This window comes from Papaver somniferum, unplaced genomic scaffold (genome assembly GCF_003573695.1).
Source record: "Papaver somniferum cultivar HN1 unplaced genomic scaffold, ASM357369v1 unplaced-scaffold_3, whole genome shotgun sequence".
NCBI lineage: Eukaryota > Viridiplantae > Streptophyta > Magnoliopsida > Ranunculales > Papaveraceae > Papaver > Papaver somniferum.
In genome coordinates this window covers 2,376,754-2,393,307 of record NW_020641039.1, presented here as the reverse complement: position 1 = coordinate 2,393,307, position 16,554 = coordinate 2,376,754, and the positions used below count along the sequence as shown (strand labels likewise).

General features: G+C 36.2%; 2 protein-coding genes across 2 annotated transcripts; both read left to right on the top strand.

Annotated features, from left to right (window-relative positions):
- The first annotated feature begins 10,418 nt into the window (after window positions 1–10,418).
- LOC113341583 lies at window positions 10,419–10,919 on the top strand. The gene has a single exon (XM_026586405.1). The coding sequence runs from the start codon at window positions 10,419–10,421 to the stop codon at window positions 10,917–10,919; it is 501 nt and encodes a 166-aa protein (XP_026442190.1).
- A 1,831-nt stretch (window positions 10,920–12,750) lies between these two features.
- On the top strand, window positions 12,751–13,233 carry LOC113341582. The gene has a single exon (XM_026586404.1). It carries the CDS (start codon window positions 12,751–12,753, stop codon window positions 13,231–13,233), a length of 483 nt encoding a protein of 160 aa, XP_026442189.1.
- The last annotated feature ends 3,321 nt before the right edge of the window (window positions 13,234–16,554 follow it).

Below are 16,554 nucleotides of genomic sequence, written 5' to 3'. Positions count from 1 at the left end.
CATAAAACAAAATCATAAATACTTGTAAGTATTAAATCATAGATATGGGCATAAACTCAGAACCATTAAGTTCATTCAAACCAAAGAGTTTGCATGAAAAGTTCATTTTAAACCACTTATACTCAGAAATTACCATGGGATTCGTTTCAAATCAAAATTCAATGAACTATAACATTTTAGAATCCAAAATATGACTCCTTTCTTACATAAATTATTAACAAAAAGAAGGAAGTGAAATATCTTAGATGACAAGATATTTAGTTAAAAGACAACTGCACAATGTTTCTGAAATTTCAGATTGCATAGCTTGTATTCAAAAATTCGTACAAAATTCATTACACAATGAAATTCAGAAGTTTTGGTTTCGATAGAAAGCAGAGAAACCTTAATTTGATATAAAAATGATAACTAAAAGTAATGCAAAACATAGCTCTGTTGAAGAACCTCAATAAAACAGGACAACATCACTAAGTTCAAAAGGTTTCAGTTGGGATACCCTGTGTTCAAAGATTTGTGTAGGATTGATCACACAATGAAAATGAGTGATTCTTATCTCATTTTAAAGAAGAATATATAATATATCATATCAAAATTGTGAGAAAAACAATAAATTCATGAACAAGTCTAAATTATTCCAGTAAAATTTGACAGTAAAAACGTTTCAGAAAACCATCATATTTAGTAGTCTTCACTTAAAAATTCACACGGGATTCATTGCTCATCCAAATCCATTGTTTATTTGGTTAATTTAAAGAATACAAGATGATTTATTGTACAAAAAATATATAAGAAAATAATAAATTCAGTAACAAGGCTAAATTTCTCTAAAAACTTCAGACAGAAAAAATGTTTACATGAACCTACAGTTTTGGTGGTTTACAATCAAAACTTCACCTGAATTCATTACTTATCGGAATCCAGTGATTCTTGGCTAGTTTCAAAGAAGAAAATTCCCTTTGTCATATAAAAAATATAACTAAACATAAGGATCACATGAACTGGGTGAGAATTAACCCAAAAACATGACAAAAAACTGTTTCAGAAATCCCTGAATTGCTTCTAAATTGAGTTTCAAGAGAAACTGGAGTTCAATTCTAATAAATTGAGAATACCCATGTCTAATTTCTTTAAGTAAAAACATCAACTTAGAGGAAAGCCCTAAATTTTCATGAACCCTAGAATCACAATCAATAAGAACAATCATGAACTCGTTTAAAACGTCACAAATCCATCGTATAGAGTTTCATAAGAGTATGAGGATGCTTCAAATTCCATTAAACATGAAGTCAGAGATTCAAAATCATGATTTTCAAAATCAAAAAAATTTCAAAGAAGAATTCTCCCTACCTTTTGTGCAATAGAAACTCCAAAGCGACCAATCTGAATTAAACCACCAAACGGTTGTTAAATCAAGCTTCAAAATCAAGTTTTGTGATAGAATTTCTCTTTTGTTTGTTGTAGGAATTTCTCTTTTGTTTGTTGTTAAATCAAGCTTCAAAATCGATTCCGAAGTTAACTTGGAATAGGCTAGTGTCTGTAGTGGCTTAATATAGTGTGGTGTTCAAATCTGGACTAGGTCCCGGGGGTTTTCTGCATTTGCGGTTTCCTCGTTAACAAAATTTCAGGTGTCTGTGTTATTTCTTTTCAGCATTATATTTTGTTATATAATAGAAATATCACAGGTTGTTCGTTAAGTTCAATCAGTTCTTAAATCCGACCTTTGGGTTGTTGATTGAATTGATTGACACTTGGATATTGGTTTGTGATACCGTCCAAGTTATTTCTCTTATTCAATCGATCTCGCAAATTCCTATTTGTTTGATTGCAGATTGAATTGAGAAATTGAGATATAACTCTTTGTATACTTTTCTATAGATTGAGTCTGACTGTCTAGTTGATTCTCTTGAAAGTATATTAGAATTTTTCTATTCAGATTGTCGAACGAAATATTGGGTGTGGTTGTTAGACCCGCATTTTTTCATGACTAATTTACTATTGTGTACCCAAATTCAAACGGTGTACTCTCTTGTGTTCAATTTATAATCCATGAAATTTATTTATCACTTTTATTAAACTAAAATACCCCGACCAGTATACGTGTTATTAACAAGAAAATGAATTACGTCGTCTGAGTGTAAACGAAGTGTAGATTAGAAAAAGGTCAAACAAATATTTAACATGAGCGACCAATGGTTTGGCGCTCTCGCTGGGCGCCTGATAATTAATTTCTCGACACCTTAATTATTAATTGCTCAACAGAATCTTTGAGGAGAATATCCTTCGGAGCACCAAATCATTGGTCGCTAAAGAAATTTTTGGAGCGCAAACTATTGGTCGCTCTTGTGTTGATTCAAGATTATGTTCAAGCAAATACTTAAACCTTATGTTGAATCAAGGCTATGGCGACGCTTTCGTGACGGTTTTAAGTTGAATGTTGAAGCACCATAGGACAAAGCCTAATACCATTGACACTGTGCAGCATAAAGGTATCATGATCTACAATTCATGTGTTCTTTGTGGAGATGGTATTGTAACCCAAGAACTCATTTTCTTACACTGTAAAATTGCCCACTAAAGTTTTGTCAATTGTTCTACCGAGCCTATGTTGGTCTTGGGTTGTGCCGAGAAATATGAGTATGTTGGCTAATGGTTGGCTAATGGTTGGCATCATAAGCACTTTTCAAATACAGAAAATTTCTTATGGAATCTCATCCCGACTGCAGTTATATCAACACTTTAGATGTAAATTTTCGTATCTTTGAGAAGAATCATAACTTCAAAACAGATTCAGATTTAGGTGTTGACGTAAAAACATTTTTTTTTTGAAAAAGGAAGGATCTATTGAAAAGAGAAAAAATATGTACAAGGTATTTACAAGGTCATCTGACCATCAAAAGAAAATGGAAATACTGTAACTAAGAGTTCAATATATCCTCCCACTGATGAATGATTTGATTCGCAGAATAATTCTTAAATGTTTCAGAATCTGAGCTCCATAAGTATATCCATTACTTAACATAGATATCAAGTTCATACAATGACTTACTTCGTCCTCCATGAAAGATACTATTGCGCTCATTCCAAATCTCCCAACATATCGCAAATGGTAGCAAATGCCAAACCATCTTGATTTTAGCTGAACTCCTCTCAATCCTCCAACTAAGCATTAGATTCTTAAACTTCCAAGGCATTCCGCAATGTACCCCCGTCGCTGCTATAAAATAATTCCATAAATGTGAAACCACACTGCAATGAATGAACAAATGTTTCAGCGTTTCAGCAGCTTCGTTGCATAAGAGACAGAAATTGGACTTTATTGTACGCCCCTATTCTGAAGCATTTCACTAGTTGGAACTGAATCATGTAGAGAAGCCCAGGTTAAAAAAAAGAACTTTTGGAGGTACATGTTTGCTTACCAAAACTCTATGACCATCCCTATCTGGTTCCGATTCCGTTAGCTTCATATAAATTCCTTTTGCTGAAACATCACCTTCCAGACAATCTTCTTCACCTTGCGTAAGAGCCGCTAACCTTATATCATGCTTAATCTCCAAGAGATCTATTCTTTCTGCTGGATCCAAAACCCTGTTGAATTGCAAATTCCCTCTATCTTGAAGAATTGTATTCACCCTTGATGTTTTCTGAGTGCTGATGTTAAAGAGTCTTGGATATTTTTCTCTAAACGCCTTCTTCTCGCACCACCAGTCATGCCAGAACCTAAGAGATGATCCATCTTTCACCTACACATGCACAGAATCGAAAAAAACCTTGTTCTCTTTAAGAATGTCAAACCACATACTCCTCCCCACTGATTCCTTGACTTGCAAAGAAAGCAAGCATTCCTCTTCCGCTTTAGATTTTTTACAAACGATACGTCTCCAAAGAGCTGTCTTTTCTTTACTATATCTGGCGTGCCATTTAGCTAGTAAAGACTTGTTCACCAATCTCAAGCTATGAATACCCAATCCACCTTTCTTTTTTGTCCTGCATATTCTCTTGAAAGAAACCCAACTCATCTTCCTTCTATCCTCATCTTCACCCCAAAGAAACTTCCTCATTATCGTGTTTAGTCTTTTCTCCACTGATACTGGAATATAGTGCAACGACATGAAATAAACGGCCAAACTTTCCAGAGAGTTTCTTATTAACACCACCCTACCTGCCTTGTTCAAAAATATTCTCTTCCATGGGGCCAACTTCTTCTGCATTCTTTGAATAATAACTTCCCATATATCTTCAGCTCTTCGGAATGGCCTCAACTCTGCACCCTAACTCCAATGCTAAAGCATTAACCATCTGATCTGCACCCACACTAACCATCGTGCTTTTCTCCAGATTTAATCTAATCCCTGTTAAAATCTCGAACACCACCAGTATAACAAGTAATTTCCTCACCTCCGCTGTAGAAGCATCTACAAAAATTATTGTGTCGTCTACAAACTGCAAATGCGACACCACAGTTCCACCCTCCTTCACTGTAAGGCCACTGAGTTTTCCTTGATCGACTGCCTTGTTAATAAGCAAAGATAAAACCTCAACAACTAAGAGAAAAAGAAAAGGTGATAACGGGTCACCCTGACGAAGCCTGATTAACTTTGTTGCTTCACCATTAACTAAGATTGAAAACTGTGCTTCGGTGACACACCATCTCATCCACTGCATCCATTTTGTTCCAAAACCGATCTTGTCCAAGATAGCGAAAAGCGAAGGCCAACTTACGTTATCAAAGGCCTCTTGCATATCAATCTTACACAAGATCCCTGGTTTTTGCTGTCTCAATCTTCTATCAATAAGTTCATTAGCAATCAGAATTCCATCGAGAATTTGTCTATTCTTAACAGAAGCCTATTGAGCATTAGATATCAATCCTGGCATGACTATTTTGATCCTTTCTGCTAGCAGTTTGCACACAATCTTGTAGAAACGGTTAATTAAGCTTAAAGGCCTAAAATCTTTCACGGTGGCTGAGTCCTCTTTTTTAGGTATGAGGTTCAAGAATGAAACATTTAACCTCCAATATAACTTCCCTTTAGAGTAAAACTCGTTAATGGAAGCCATAACATCCTTCTTGATAACCCCCAGCAAGCTCTATAAAACTCCAGGTTATACCCGTCAGGGCCTGGCGCTTTGTTAGCTCCACACAATTTTATAGTTTTAAAGACCTCTTCCTCATCGAACTCCCTTTCCAGCCAACTCTTCTGACCTGCATCAATAGTCTTAAACTCCAAATTATCAAAAGAAGGACTTACAGGTGCAATATCTGTAAACAAATCCGTGTAATACTTATGGATTTCTTCTTTGATCACCTCGTTATTGAATACATCAACTCCATCAACCTCCAACTTTGTTATACAATTCCTCCTCCTCTTACCACTCACAATTTTATTAAAATACTGCGTGTTCTTATCACCCTCCTTGAAACCCTTAACTTTTGCTCTTTGATACGCCATTCTCCCTCTAGTAATCTTCACACCATTCCAAGAATTAAATAAGGCGACCCTTTCTTCAAACTGTACTGAAGATAAAGCTGCACTTTCCTATGCAATATTCAGCGCATTAATGTTCTTCTTAAGATCCTCTTCCTCCTTTCTCACATTTCCAAAAGTGTTCCTGTTTCAATTCTTAATAAAAAAACTTCAAATTTTTTAGTTTTCCAAAAAGCACATACCCTGGAGTTCCCACAAAATCAAGAGATTCCCACCACGTCTCCACTAGCTTAACGAAATCTGGATGCTCCAACCAAATATTTTCTATCTTGAAAGAAGTGTGCACCTTAATAGAAAGAGATAAATCTAACAATATACCATTGTGATCAGAGATTGTACGGACCAGTGCTATTTGAGTAGCATTGCTAAAACTAGCATCAAAATCCGTACACACTAAACACCTGTCTAGCCGATACAACAATGGGTCAGTTTGCTTGTTTCTCCAGGTGAACGTACCTCCATGAAGTGGTAAATCTAGTAATTCTTGATCAGCTATAAAATCATTAAGAAACTTCATACTTATAACATCTCCACCAGGTTTATTCCTCTCCGAGTCACTTCTAACAGCATTCACATCACCAATGAAACACCATGCTTCAGAAGACCAAGCTCTGATGTTTGCCAAATCATTCCAAAACAGTTCCCTCCTATTATTATCACAAGGAGAGTATGCATTTGTCAATAAGAATTTAAAGCCATTACTCCAAAATCTAAAAAGACAAGTAATTGAATTCATTCCCATTCGTGTATCAAGCAGCTCCAACTGGACATTATCCCAAATTGTAAGTAAACCACCATTGTTACCTACAGTTCCATGAGACGGTAAAATCTCCATCCCAAAATCCGAGTCGTACCATAACTGTCGAACAAACCATTGTGACATAGATGTCATCTTTGTCTCATGAATGCAGCATATAATACACTTAAGTTCAGTTATTAAATCTCTTGAAGCTATTTGTTTGACATAGTCGTTTAAGCATCTAATGTTCCAAGAAACAATCCTAGACCCCATTAGAACCACCTTTCTCCCCTGAATTCACCTCATCATTCTCCTCATCATCATTTGAAGAATTTGAGACATTTGAGTCGCAACCATCAATCACCTTCTGACCCTCAGCAATAGCTCTGTACCTGTCCCTGTATCTAAATAAGATTTCATCAATGACAGCTTTCGCCTGCACCTCATCTTTCAATGAAATACCACCCATTCTGCAACATAATTCCACAACTAGATTTGAGGTGGAAAAGATAACCTCATTTGAATCTATATTCGTTCCTTGGATATCCCCCAGCTTAATAACTATTTGGTCATCCACCACATTGAATAGCTCTGAGTGTTGGTTTTGGGATAAAGGATTACCGAAAAATGGAGTTGCAGAAATATTGTTACCCTCCAGCTAACAAGAATGTAACACCATTTGAAGGTCGTCAGTATGTACTGAGGAATCAAACCTTCTGCCATTACATTGGTCCAAAATAACCTCATTAACTCCTGAACTGGTAGGCACAACACCTACACATCCACCACTTGCAAGAGCCAACAGATCATTACTGGTTGAGTTCATTGGTAACACTGGCAAGTTGGGAACATTACCTTCACATCCAACAGTACGTTGTGTTCCAATAGCCTCAGCAACAATGACACTGTCAATAATTTGCAGCCTACCTGTGGTGGGAACTTCATCTTCTCTTCCACGCACATCTAGAACCTGAAACTTATTAACAGTCGAGACCAAAACATCCCTCTGAGAATTTATCCCTTCATCATTATTCTCAAGAGAAGATCTTGAAGTCTCTCTCACAGTAGGTTGAATAACTCCCCCTTCATTCACACCTCTGGAGCTACAAAACAGATGAACACCTCCCTGATCAATATCTCTTGAAGGTTGGGAAAAATTCGATCCTGACTTTAGCACTGATGTTGTTGACTTGTCGGTTAATCTAATATCCGTACCTAATATCCTCTGATTCAGCTCAACAGATGACTCAGACGCTGAGTCAGTAGCCATAACAGATTTGGATCCCGAAGTATCGGGCAGAGTATCTTTAGAGTTTGAAATTCTGTTATCAAACTCATTAATTAGCCGAATATACTCCTCCATCGGTGCCCTGTTTTTTTGATCGAATTTGAAATCCCATTCTATAGTAACAACCCATTTTTGGTCTCCATCCTCAACCATGAGAACCGCCGGAATCATAACAAAGTCTCCTTTTACTTTTACTCTGAAGAAATTGTAAGACCCCATTTTTAAAGAACTTTAAGCGACCTCAATGAGACCTCTTAGCAAATCCCCCACAGTTTTAAACAATTTAGAACTCCAGAAACTATGTGGGATTCCTCTGATTTTGACCCATTTTCCATACTTTGCCAACGCCTGCATTGGGATGACATTGTTTTCAACTGAAGTTAATTGCAGTTCCTTTATTACCTTCTTCTGGTCATGGAATGTTTTATTGTAAAGCCTTTCCGTTCCTCTGGACTGTGAAATATGCACAACAGCCATATCAACAAAGATCTTCTGAGGCTTCCGTAGATCAAGCCAATAGTCTTTTTCTAAGACTATCCTAGAAGTAAAGTCATCCAAAATCTCCATATCTATAAACGAATCCCACTTCATTTGTCTCTTAACTTCCCTTGCAACCCTCTGCCATCGTACAAACCTATCAACACGAACAATGCCTTCAAAGGACAGTAGATCTGTCTTCTTCCTAGGCAATGCTGGCTCAAAATCAGACCTTGCTGTAATAGTTTGAATAGGTTTCCTAGTCAAATTATTTTCCTTCAAAAGCCTGGAGATTTCCTTATACAAAACTGCCCAATAATATCCACTATCTCCAGAAGGAATGCAGAGAGCATACGATCTGTTGGCATCTCCTCTTCTAATCCTCGAAAACCTTAGATATCTGTCTGCCTCATTTTCCCTGATTTCACACAAGAATGATGCTTCGCCTTCTCTCCTTCGCCATCTCCTCTTCGAACTTCCTGCATCTCTAGCTTCCTCCAGAACTCCCGCAAACCAAACAACAATCTCAGTAGAGAGATCTAGCCAAGATCTGAAACCTCCCCTGTTCTTCTCCTCCAATCTCAATCCCTGAAATCCCACAGAAATATAGAAAATTTTTATTTCAAGATAGAGCGGATTTTTTTCGCTGCTTCTCTCTCCATCTTCTCTAACTTATCACACGTAAAAAAAATAATAAAATAAAATAATAATCTTATTTTGGGCTAGTGTTGTTGGTAAAAGAATGCACTTGAACTTTGGGAGTTCAACCCTCAATAACTTAGACTCTATATTCCAGTAATCTTTGTAATTATTCTGTTTTTTCTTTGTAACTTTGCTTCCAGAGGTAGAGCCCTGCACATTCCTTTTATCTATTTTATGTTCTCTTCTGATTAAAAAAAGAAAAAAGAATCTAAAAACTTACTTCTTATGGTGTTTTTATTTTAATTTCTATCGTGGGATAAATACTGTATCACTTCTTTCCTAACCCAATTTTCGTTTCTTTTAGCCCCTACTCTTAAAATAACACAAGTACACTCAACGCAATTACTCTAGAGGGGATATTTTCAGTTCACATCCATGGAATTCAACGTGTCATGACTAAAGGCAACTGGTTTCCCATCAAATCTAACAAGTAAAGGATCCTTACTTTAGCCCTTGTTTACAGTTCAAAAGAACTTAAGACTTTTTAATAAAGAAGAAAAATATCAGGCAAAATTTTAGAGTTCAAAATAACTTCTTGCCCTTTCATTATAATTCAAGACTAACTTCCAATGAATTTGTTCAAATTATTACCAAACTAATGAAAACCCTCCTAATAATAAAAAATGGCTCGCCATTAAATCCTAAAGTGTCCTGACATGTTGTGTTAAAGTTCTAAGCAAAAACAAAGAAGTTCAGATTTCCACATATACTCCAAATTTCAGTATAAACTACAGCTTTTTGTAAATAAAGGATCTTCCTTTTGCTTTGCACAAATAATTAGTTCCAAATTTTAGTATATAGTTTCTCTTTAATCTCGTAAGTGGATATTAAAGCCAGAACACTTCTATTCATTCGTACTGTCAACTGGCGACACCTGTAATACACCAAGAACCCTTTCCTTGGTATGAATATTTGCAGGAGAATTGTCCTAGGAGGCAGCAAACCAAAGGTTGTTGGGAGAATAGTACAAAGGTTTCAATCACCAAGTATGGAAAATATTCAATTACACATAGATTTTTGGTTCAGCGAGTCATATTTTCGTACTACTAGCAGAGGGAGGATTTGATCTAGCATTCATGGTGCAAACAATTTAAGTGCTTAACATATCCGTTGTGATTGTGGACTTCGTAGAAATATGCGCTGTTATCTTGGTTTCAAAGCGCTCTTCTTCTTCTTTTCGCTTTATTCCCAAAACTAACAGGATATATGCACGTTTTCAGTCAGATATGCAAGAAAAACAAGTATTTTTATGCTTTGGAACACACCACGCACTAGTTTGGCTCTAAACCAAACGCCAAAAGTGGCGGATAAGAAGAAATAGTTCTACAGATATATTTCCTTTGCTTAAAAAAAAAAGATCGCATAATATATAATTGGCGGATTAAAAGAAAGCACAGTACTAACCCAACTACAACCAGTACACGAATGGACATTAATAAATCCACCACTTGAAATGTCTTACATTTCAGTTCTTATTCTCCTTTAAATAGCTGGTTCCATCCCTTCCCATTTCTCCAATATTCATATCACTCTTCAAGAAGAAAACTACTCTGCATATTTTCTTCTCTTTTTTGTCCAAAGATCAAAACTATCAACAATGGAGTCAAAACCAAGCACAAGAATAGTGGCAAAAAGAGTATGGAACTTAGTAAAAATAGTTTTTTTCATGCTAAGGAAAGGAATTTCCAAAAACAACAAATTCTTCATGGTTCATCTTCAAAATATCATGTCTAAACGTGGAAAAATCGCAGCTAAAGTTATCGAAAACATGATGTTCCATCATCAAAACAGTAACAAAGCTTCACAAGTTTCCTCCTACAAAGTCCCTAGACATTACGAATTCAGTTGTGGTAACAGCCCAGCTGTCTACATGAGCAGCAACAACAACAGTAAACAAAAGGACCGTGGCAGTAAATTTTCTCTTTCGGAAGAAGATATGACCACGGTTAATGCTGTGCAACAACTATTAGAAATGTTAAATAACGAAGTAATGACGGAAAATGGCGGCTCAACGATACTTTCGCCTCATTTGCCTGGATTCGGGTTTGGACGTACTCCAACGGTGAGACAGTTGCGAATTACGGATTCTCCATTTCCCTTGAAAGATCATGTTGCTGATGAAGAGGAGTGTCAAGTGGATGAAGATGCGGAAGAACTTATCGAAAATTTTTATGCTCAGTTAAGGTTGCAAAAAAGTAAATGTGCCCGAGAAGATTCATCAAGGTGAAATCGGGACTGACCAGCGCAGGGGCTAGATCCCCGCCGGCACATATGAATATCGTGTTGTTTTTTTGCCGCTGTTTAGATTTTTGTGTTGTATATATATATTTTTCTTAGGTGTTACATATGTTGTGAATATCTATAAAAAAAAACTTATATCATATCAACTAGTTGATTTCAAAGTAAATGAATATTATTTCTGCGAACTCGATGGTGCAAATTAGTCTAATACAAAACTCACAGTCTATAAATAAGTACATCTAATCCAAAAGTCAAATTAAATTAGATTCTAATGGACTTCAGTTCCACAGTTCAATTATTTGACGGCTATTTAACATGCGATTATGGTGTTTGAGAGTACCCGAAGGCAAAGCCGGATGAACCTAAATGTAAATCTTTGGGAAAAGACCAAAAAGAATTTCGAAAAATTTCTCGTCTCGAGAGGATTTAATATATCATGTTAAAGTATTTCCGACAACGGAAAACTTGCAAGAGTCTGAACCCTGGCTCGCCCAAGATTGATTACCGGAAGTCAGGATCTAATACTAATCCTCATTTGATATCAGGGATATGTTGAAAAAAATAATACCATTTGCATTGATTTATTGAACCAGTAATTAACAATGTTTCTAACATATGGTTGTATAAGTCCCCTAGCAAAGACCAATCAAAATATAAACATGTTAATAGTGTAATTAGCACGATGGAACTTTCTTAGTGAGAAATCAAGGCACTACCGAGTTAAAGCAAGCGTTCAGATTCTATACACTTTTTAATAGTGGTATGACTTTACCAAACTTCGTGCTAGTGCAAACTAAATCATTGAAGCTAATCAAAGGGAACTCAAAGCACTTTCCTGCTTGATCAAGGCTGAGTGCCTTCTATAATATAATTAATCTACTTTACTTTTTCATTAGAATAAACAAATAAAAGTAGAGCACACAAGTGAATGATTGAATCTAATAAGGATACACTCATACATATTTTATCAGAATGGAGAAGACCTTTGTCGACCTTTCTTGTTGCAAACATTCTTAAGCTGTGAATCCATCCATAGATTTGAAAACAAAGGAGAGATCTAGGAATTCAAGCAAAAACAGGATAATATTGCCATTTTTTTTGGTTTGTCCATGTACCACCACCTTTGAGACTATTATTTGCCAATTTGATGCTTAATGTCGAGGCATAGCCAAATAAGGACAACCAGGGTTCCTCTTAGTCCGGTTTATGGTTCTTTCCTTGTGCTTATTTTGGTTTAGGAGCTTGGTAAACAAGAGTTTTTTTACCTTATCTTTCTTAGAAACCTGGTTGTGTCACTGGCTATTGAGCCAGTCATTTTTTTTTCTTTTGTTACAATGTAATACTTACATTGAACATTTTATCCAAAGTTTATCAAAATGACATGCAGTTTCATAATGAACACTCACATCCAAAAACATAGATGTGGCTCCTCTAGCCATTCTAAAAAACACCAAAGCCCACCATAAACTGTTTCCTTTATGCATAAGAAAAGATAAATAGCAAGCAAACGGTAATATAAGGATAAAGCTCCCATTAGTACACAATTGAATCATTAATAAATATAGCTCCAAAAATTTGTCTCACTTTCCAATTTTCATTCCCCTTTAAATACCCACCTCCCATCCCACAAGTCCAATCATATTAGTTTCATCTCTACAAAAAGATTTCATCTCCCTCTCTGAAAAAATAAAATGGATCCAAACAACACCAAAATAGTAGCAAAAAGAATATGGAACATACTAAGAGTAGTATTTTTCATGATACGAAGAGGAATTTCGAAAAACAACAAACAGTTCATGTTTCATCTTCACAGCATCATGTCTAAACGTAACAAAGTTGCAAGTAAAGTTATAGCTAACTTGATGATATTTCACCACCATCAGAACAGCAACTCTCAAGTTTCCTCTTTCAAAATTCCTAGACACTACGAATTCAGTTGCAGTAATAGTCCAGCTATCCACATGAGCAACGGCAAACAGAAAATGCGCGGTGTCAACTCAACTGTGGTGGAGGAAGGCGATATAACCACGGTTAGTGCAGTACATAAACTGTTAGAAATGTTGAATAACGAAGTGATTACCGAAGGTGGTGGCTCAACTATACCTTCACCTTATTTACCAGGATTTGGGTATGGACTTAGTCCTATGGTAAGACAACTGAGAATAACAGATTCTCCATTTCCATTGAGAGATAACGGTGCCAACGAAAGTGAATGCCATGTAGATGAAGATGCTGAAGAGTTTATTGAAAGATTTTATGAACAGTTGAGGTTGCAGAAAAATAAGATGCCGTACTGCTGATTTAACGTGTCAGAGTGGGTCGATTTGGGATATGAGTATAGGTTTAGTTTTCGGAAAATAAATATGGGGTTTTAAAAGTTTTCATGTTATTTTCTGTTGTTGTTAAACTACTTTGGTCTCTCTACTTTCTCTCTGTAAAATTGTGAAATTGTGGATAGCTATAGAAGATAAATTATGGTTATTTAGAAGAATTTTCAGCAACTGACATTTAAAAGTTGTTATGTCGCCCCTGGATTTCCCACAGTTTGTTCAGAATTATCGAAAATGATCTAAGGGATGATGGGAGAATGTTTGCTGTCCTTTGGAAGGACTGCTAAAGCTACGAAATACAAGGTTGTACATACTAATTAACTGACCCAAAATGATGGTTGACTGAGTCACCAAGCCATGACCAGGCATGAATTAGGGTTAAAATAGAAGGATCCCGTGGCCCGATGTATTGTAGTACACTGAGAGGTCTTTGGTTGATAATATGAAAGACTTGATCGTTCGAAACTCGTCAACACCATATACTTGGTCAGGCTCTCGCTCGTCGTGTGTCATGGTTTGAGTAAAAACGGATATATTCCAAGTTCTTTTCTCTAATTCACAAGTTCTTTTAACAAGAAACTGTTAACGCTTTATTTGCAGGTTCAGTTCAGACTATGCTATATCTAAACTTAGCAATTAAAAGATCTTAGCTAGCCCAGCGATTTTAGCAAGACATTACCACCAAATATTTCATAATTTTGTGTTTATTAATATTTATTGACAGAAAGGCATTGCCACCAAATCATTAAATTTATATTTCCCTCTAATTTTTTCTCTACACTCCAAATAGAAAACATAAAAAATTAGTCAAAGAAACCCACCAGCAAGCACAGAAGAATGAAGAAACTTCAAGGTCAAGAGTATCTCTATGTTATGATTGTTCTTTAGTTCTTTACTCACCTGCGACACAAACGAGTTTATATTTTTCTTTTTCTTTTTTAAGAGAATTGAGTTTATATAATACCATTATTATATGTTTCAATAATTCTGTTTTGAGACGACTCCACATAGAAGTACAGCTATGCCTTGCCATTCACCGATCTTATAAATACTATAAGAGAGAATGAGCATCACGCTTGTCTATGCACGTACATGTGCAGCGCGTGGCCTCCCAAAATGATAAATCAAATATCTAATATAGCGGTGTACGTTGTTTGCCATTAAAATTGACGTCAGCTTTATCAGTTTTCCATCTAATTAATCATGAGATTTCTATAATATACGCAGTGACGGAACTATGAGGTGACTTTGGTGCTACAGATTTTCAATCTTGCTTCCGTCACTGAATCTATCTAACTTGGATGGAGGTTTGAGCAACTTCAGCAATGTTTAAATAAATTGGAGGAATATTAAAGGTATGAAGGGCCATTCGTAAAAATTAATTCGCATAATTAAGTTGTTGCAGTTGACCTAGCAGGGGCGGAGCCAAAAAATTTATTATGGGGTGCAAGTGTTACTATGGGTTGCAAAAAAAATATTTTTAAGGGGTGCAGAACAACAAAAATAGGCTTAGATACATATTTTCTTTTCCTATTGGGCCTAAAATAGGTTTTGGCCAGCTGGGCTAGGGGTGCAAGGTCACGTAGCCTATACTTCCCATACTGTGAGGCCGATCATTGCATTATCTCATTGCCATGTTTTGCATCGTCTTCATTTGTGTGGATCAACTAACTGGCTGCTGCAATATAAACTTTATATTTTGGTGTTTGCTTGAATTTGTTGGCGGGGAATGGTTTCCCAGACAAAAAGAAGATGATATATACTTGGCTAGATTTACCTAATAAATTGTGCTACTTTAAATTTAGTAGGTCGTAATCATTTCCTAATTCTGAAAACATGATATATTTTATTGGTACGTATTAGATGAAGATGAAGATGAGACAAGACGTTTGTTATCTTTGCTACAAAGTAACAACTTTGTTGACAATTCATAAAAGAAGCAGTGATATTGGGAGACAGTATCAGTAAATCCAAAATCCATTATTCATGTTAAGAGGAAATGAAAGAAGAAGACACGGATAAAATCTTGAATCTGATCACCAAAATTAAGTTTGTATTGTTCTTCTTGTTTTAACTAATTAGACGACAAATCCAGTATCAATGCACTAAATCCTGTGTTAACAGAACATACCATCCAATGTTCCAGAAAATAGTATGGAAAGAAGGACAAGCATATAATATCTCATGCTTCAAAAAAATAAAAAAAGCATATAATATCTCATGATAAATGTGCTGATGCTAATCTTAAGGAGCAGTGCTATCCCACACGATTTTGCGGGAAGTTATCCCGCTCAAGCGGCCTCTTTTACCGTTAAATCATGCTAAAATCCAGATCTAACAGCCTTGACCCCATTAGAAAAATGGTGGGTCCTTTTCTGAAAGTGGTGGGTCCCTTCCTCAAAGTGATGGGTCTCTTCCTAAATGTGAATCTAACCGTTGATTTGATCATCGAACGGTAAAGAAGCCGCTTTTGCGGGAAGCCATCCCGCAAAGTCATGTGGAATAGCATTTGTCAATCTTAAGTGCGATAAAAGTTGGGGATATTCAGGGAATCCACCTATGCACAAATCATATTTTTGGATTCGGACTGATGTTGTTGTAGTACAATGATAAAGTTATTGATCGATGATGTGGGTGTAAAACGTGCCGGCCCGACACAGTCCGGCACACGAAGTCGCGTGCTTCACGTGCCATGTGGTGTGCTGTGTTGTGCCAAAAAAATTAACGTGTTGTGTCGTGTTGTGCTTTACTAGTCAAAAGCTAGGCACAACACAGCCCACGAGCACAGCACACGAATAAACGTGATGTGCCGTGCTGGCACACGTGTTATAAACAATTTGAAATCACTTAATGGTATACATTAAGTCGGACATTATCACGAGAATCAAAATAGACAACATATCATTTGAAATTATTTCAAGTAAAAATTAACAAGTTTATTCAATAAAAAGAAATAGCCCATTAAATATAAAACTGGATCATTGTCATGTGAATTAATGTTCTAGTCAAATATAGGTAACGACATTATAACAACAGTATTGAAATATATTTTCCAAATATTTAGGTATTATTTGTGTTGTTACAAAAAAAACACTAGCATAAAATGTCAAAAATTAGCTAGAATACTGACTCTTTTGTGAAATATACACAAAATGTGATGGATTATGCCTTGTTATATGGTATTCTTGTGCATGCTATTACGTGTTTTCTTAACGTGTTGTGCTGGGCTGGGCCACATGCTTATCCGCGCCGCGTGCTGTGCTACTGTGCTGATTAGGCTAACCCAGCACA